Here is a 6,063-nt window from a genome sequence, read left to right as displayed (position 1 = left end):
CATCAGATAGAATCAGAAAACGAAATAGTTTCCAATCTTTTCGAAAACGCTCTCTATGTCGCTCAATTGCAAGACCCAGAGGTGGGAGTATTGAAACAAGCCGTTACTTTGGGATCGACAAAGGATTATGAAGTTCGAGATGAAATCTTGTATAAGAAAATAGCCAATAAATCCTTGCTATATGTTCCCGCGCCAATGGTTCCGTCAGTCATTAACAAATACCACAATAACATGGGTCACTTCGGAGCGGATAAGGTATGTAGCATGATCAAGAAGACGTATTGGTTTCCCCGGATGCGAGATCAAGTTCAAAGTCATGCGGCGTCGTGTATTACGTGTATTGCATTCAATCCCCAAAACAAACGGTATGATGGTGAGCTTTTAAACGTGGACAAACCGATGGTTCCGTTTGAAGTTCTCCATATTGACCATCTTGGCCCGTTAGAAAAAGGAAAGGGAAAGAACGAGCATATATTGGCGGTGATAGACGCTTGTACAAAATTCATTAAACTTTACCCAACAAAGACCACCAAAACCACCGAGGTAATGAAATCTCTTCGAAATTATTTCCATACCTATTCGACACCCAAGACATTAGTCTCTGACAGAGGCACTGCGTTCACCTCACTTGCTTTCACCAAGTTTGTAGAGGACCATGGTATACGCCATGTCAAAGTAGCTACAGCTTGCCCCAGAGCTAACGGGCAAGTTGAGCGGTACAACCGAACCATGATTCCACTAATCAGCAAACTCGTGGAAGAGACAGGTAATAGTTGGGACTCGGTGATTACCGATGTTGAGTATCTGCTCAATAACACAGTTAATCGAGCAACAAGCACTACGCCAGCACTACTGCTTTTTGGTGTTGAACAACGTAGGCGCATCGAGCATGATCTAACGCATTATCTTCAAGAGTTGAATGCGAGTTGCGAGGAACTAGAAACCCGAGACCTTCATACTATTCGGAATGAGGCAGCTAAACAGAACAAGCGTCAACAGGAGTACAATAAACTGATGTACGATAGGCATTGCAACAGAAACACTAAATATTCTATGGGTGACTTGGTGATGTTAAGGAGGGTTAATGTACTAGGGGAAAGGAATAAATTGAAACCTAAGTTTCGTGGGCCTTATATAGTAAAGAAAGTACTTGATAAAAACCGATACGTTGTAGGAGACCTCGATGAATATCACGTAACCGGAAGAAGATTTGAAGGAATATTTGATCCGTTGAACATGCGTCTTTATCAGAGAGCTAAAGCTGTAGGGCAAGATAATGTTTCGGTAGAGTTTCAGGATGTAGAGTACTTGGAGGATGAGGCTACAGATAATGAATATGAAGATGTCGAATATTTGGAAGAAATTGAATAACGGAATGTTATTTTCAGATGAGTAAATGGTGCAGGATGGCCGAGCTGTAAGCATCACATGTCTTATCACTATTAATAATTTAGAGTGTAGAGCTGGATGATTGTTATTGAAAAGAAGAAGAAATCAGTTGTCATAATAAAGCACATTCGAGAAGAAGCAATTAAATTGTTATTCCTAAGTTCAGTGTTTTTATTAGCCATCCGGGTCCGAGCCTTCATTGTAATCAATTTTATTTTGAAACGGTGCTTAACCCCTCCATAATAGGTCGTTTTACCCTATATTTGTTACTGAAAATGCGATAATTTCACTCATGAGCAAATTTCTTAAGTACTCATTTTTTTACATGGAGGTGGAATATGCATTTATGAGTAAAAGATTTTTACCATTTTTTTTGCCACCGAAATGCATACTTTGTACCAATTATTGAGTATTTTGCGGTTACCGTGTAGGAATAGTTTGCCTTGAAATGCAAACAATTTACCCAAAGTGGACTTTGATGAACTCACAATTGAGAATATTGAATTTACTCGAATTTGGCCTATTGGGCCAAACAACCCCGGGTGAGGTGCTTGCATCAGCTTGCATCTTGCTTTAAAGAAAAGGGAAGCTAAGCAAATTTTGAGTAAATTTTGTTGCGATATTTTTATCAGTAAGTATTTTGAACTCATATTTTGTGATGATTTTTCTGTCCGTGTATAGCCATTTTGACTATTGTCCTTCAGAAACATCTTGGCATTTTATCACTTCAAGCATAATTTTTCATAACGACGTATGTAACAATTATGAGGATTCGAGAAATCCTCTGCAGAAAGTTGGCAAAACTTTTTCTAAAACTGTTTTAAAACTAAATCTTTTTTCAATATTTTTTTCCGCTGGCGTGCATCAATACATGGCACTTAATAAGCGTGCTTCACGTCATAGCTTAGTTAATTCAAATTCCCTGTGAAAAACGATAAAATTATACATACACCGGTATGCTGTACATACGTCGCTGTACATTGGTCGGTTTTCCATAGTGCACGATTGACGCAACTGCAGTTTTGTTTTGTTTTGCTTTTTTGGTACATAGGTCGCTCTTAGTTCCCATATGTCAAAGCGACGTATGTAACAGTGAAACTACAAAAATAGACAATTCTACATACGTCGATTCGTAAAAAGATTAAATTAAAGAATTTTAAGATCTAAAATCAGTAAAATCGATACGTATTAGGGGGAAAGACGGCTTTGGCAGGTTTTGTTCTATTATTGGCAGGGGAGTTTTTGTCGACCAAATTTTATGAAATTTGGCCACAATATTCTTTGATATGCAAAGAATGTTTAGGCCAAATTTGAACTTAGTCAGTCATAAAAAACCCCCTGCCAATAATAGAACAAAACCTGCAAAAGCCGTCATTCCCCCTATATGAAGTCGTGTGTGGTTGTCATGTTGTATTAAAAACCTCGTTTTGTTTACTTTTGTTACATACGTCATTATGAAAAATTATGCTTGATTTAGCTTTAGCTGTCAAGCGCCAGTTGTCTGCCAATTAGGGTCTCGCCGACATTTCTCACCAACACAAATGCAGGTTCGTGGTTGCAAACAATCCCATTTGATTTTGCCGTGACAGCTGCTCGTGGTTGCAAACAAACCGAGTAAAAGTGTGAGTGAAACGTGCGTGTACGTACACGATCGCTGAAAGCCTAATGTTGTTTACTAATCTGCGTTTTTGCGAACATTTTTCAAACGTTTTGATAATAAATAATGATTTATTAGAGGATTTTGGCAGAGAAACCTTCAAAAATACAAAGCAGATCAGTGGAGTGTAGATCTATTTTAATTACCCGTTATGTCCGACAGTGAGAAAGCACGCGACCGCCGTGAAAAACGCCAACGTAGTCCCTCGCGCGATTCACGCTTCGGCGACGACGGCAGAAAGCGAGATGATAGGCAGAAGAAATTGTCCCGTCAGGACCGAAATTCACGATCCCGGTCGCGTTCGAATAGTATCGACAGACGACATCATAGGCGAGATGACCGCAAAAGGAGAAACCGTTCCAGGTCTAGTTCCAAAGGTCGAAGTCGTAGGGAGGATGATTCTCGCAGAAGGCGGAGAGATCCGAGTAAGGAACCTGGAGAAAGATCTCGGAGTAACAGCGCGGAAAAGCAGCCACTGAACACTAAAATAGCCCCGGAAAAAGAACAAGAGGGCGATGAAGCACTGTTGAAAAATGAAAAGCCAGCAATTCGGCGCACGGTGGACTTGCTAACGTCGAAGACTGGAGGAGCTTATATCCCCCCAGCAAAGTTGCGAATGATGCAAGCCGAGATCACGGACAAAACTTCAGCGGCGTATCAGAGAATATCTTGGGAAGCGCTGAAAAAATCGATTCATGGTTATATCAACAAGGTGAATGTTGATAACATCGGAATTATTACACGAGAGCTGCTTCGGGAGAATATTGTTCGCGGAAGAGGTCTCCTTTGTCGGTCAATCATTCAAGCTCAGGCTGCGTCACCGACGTTTACTCATGTCTATGCAGCACTTGTAGGTATTATAAATTCCAAGTTTCCAAATATTGGGGAACTCTTGTTGAAAAGATTGGTAATTCAGTTCAAAAGAGGGTTCCGAAGGAACGATAAAGCCATCTGTCTGTCGTCGTCACGATTTGTGGCTCATTTGGTGAACCAACGGGTGGCCCATGAAATATTGGCGTTGGAAATCCTAACATTGCTAGTAGAGAATCCTACGGATGACTCCGTTGAGGTGGCAATCGCATTTCTAAAGGAAGTGGGCCAAAAGCTAACGGAAGTGTCTGGTAAGGGAATCAACGCAATCTTTGAAATGTTGAAGAACATCCTACACGAAGGAAAGTTGGACAAACGAGTCCAGTACATGATTGAGGTCGTTTTCCAAATTCGCAAGGATGGTTTCAAAGATCACATAGCAGTAGCGGATGCGCTGGAATTGGTGGAGGAGGACGATCAGTTTACGCATTTGATCATGTTGGATGAAGCTACCGATACACAGGATATCCTAAGTAAGTTGCTTAAGCTATCAAAGGTTCTAAAATTAATGCATTCAATTATTTAGAGGATTTGTTCCACTTTGTATCTTTATCCTGTAAAGCTTTAATTTTATAAGTTCTTTGACAAAATAATTTCAATACAAGTTTTCTGAAGAATGCGACATTTTTAAAGTTTTAGCTGATGTTCTTTTCGAGCTAATTTTTTTTGTTTCAATTTTAGATGTCTTCAAAGTGGATAACGAATATGAGGAAAATGAATCCAAGTACAAATCCATTTGTAAAGAGATTCTCGGCAGCGATGCCAGCGACAATGAAGATGATGATGGTTCTTCAAGTGGGAGTGGTAGCGGTAGCGATTCAGATGACGAGGGCGGTAGCGGTAGTGGCGATGAAGCTGATGAGACCAAGCAGCAGCTGATTGTGGATAATACGGAGACGAATTTGATTGCATTGCGTCGAACGATCTACTTGACCATTCATTCGAGTTTGGATTACGAGGAGTGTGCACATAAGCTGATGAAAATGGAATTGAAACCAGATCAGGAGTCTGAGCTATGTCACATGTTTTTAGACTGTTGTGCAGAACAGAGAACTTATGAAAAGTTTTATGGACTTTTGGCGCAACGGTTTTGTATGATCAACAAGATCTATATCGAGCCATTCGAGCAAATTTTTCAGGTAAAATTTTATTGAATAAGTTTATCAGATGTAATATTTTCAAACAACCTTATTTTTCTTTACTTTATAGGACACCTATGCGACCACCCATCGATTAGACACAAATCGCCTTCGCAATGTGAGCAAATTCTTTGCTCACCTTCTTTTTACCGACTCAATCGGCTGGGACGTAATGCGATGCATCCGACTCAACGAGGAAGATACCACCAGCTCGAGCAGAATCTTTATCAAAATTCTGTTTCAGGAGCTCGCCGAGTACATGGGTTTGATCAAGCTGAATTCTCGTTTCAAAGATCCAACACTGGCTGAACCATTTTCGGGATTATTTCCACGAGATAATCCCAAAAACACTCGCTTCGCAATAAACTTCTTCACCTCCATCGGTTTGGGGGGACTTACTGACGAATTGCGAGATTTCCTCAAGAACGCTCCCAAGCAGATTGTTCAACCGGTGGCAGCACCTGTGCCAGAAGAGAAAGATGAATCATCGTCCAGTTCGTCATCGTCGTCTTCTTCGTCATCTTCATCATCCGATTCTAGTTCGAGCTCTTCCAGTTCGTCCGATTCCGACTCGGAGGATGATCGTAGAAAAATGAAGGGTAGGAAAGGTAAAGATCGCTCCAAGTCTAAGTACTCAAACTCAAAAGAAAAGCGTTCGAAACACCATGATGAAAAACGAAATGACGACGGCCGCGGACATCGCAGAAATTATGAGAAGATGGAAGCATCCAGTCGACAAGATCGTGATCGTCGAGAAAGAGATGATCGTGAAACGCATCGGCGAGAGGACCGTCATCGCGGAAGAAACTATAATGACCGCGAGAGGAAAGAGCACACAAATCCAAGTGATCGCGAAAAAGGTCGCGGTAGGGCAGATAACAACGGACGAAGAGACGAGGATTATTCTTCCAGTCGCAGGAGACGCAGTGGAGAAAGATGGTAAAAATAATACAGAATATTATTTTCTTGCTAAGTATGCACACATAAAAAAATAAAATTACAAATGAA

At 40.8% G+C, this 6,063-nt stretch overlaps 1 protein-coding gene across 1 annotated transcript; it reads left to right on the top strand.

The window, feature by feature from the left end:
• Window positions 1-3,037: 3,037 nt before the first annotated feature.
• LOC134213808 (pre-mRNA-splicing factor CWC22 homolog) lies at window positions 3,038-6,063 on the top strand. Its single transcript, XM_062693160.1, has 3 exons — window positions 3,038-4,389; window positions 4,598-5,055; window positions 5,126-6,063. Exons 1-3 carry the CDS (start codon window positions 3,198-3,200, stop codon window positions 5,996-5,998), a joined length of 2,523 nt encoding a protein of 840 aa, XP_062549144.1. The 5' UTR covers window positions 3,038-3,197; the 3' UTR covers window positions 5,999-6,063.

This window comes from Armigeres subalbatus, chromosome 2, assembly GCF_024139115.2.
Source record: "Armigeres subalbatus isolate Guangzhou_Male chromosome 2, GZ_Asu_2, whole genome shotgun sequence".
Taxonomy (NCBI): Eukaryota; Metazoa; Arthropoda; class Insecta; order Diptera; family Culicidae; genus Armigeres; species Armigeres subalbatus.
The sequence above is the reverse complement of the archived record's forward strand: the minus strand, read 5'-3'. Positions and strand labels throughout refer to the sequence as shown.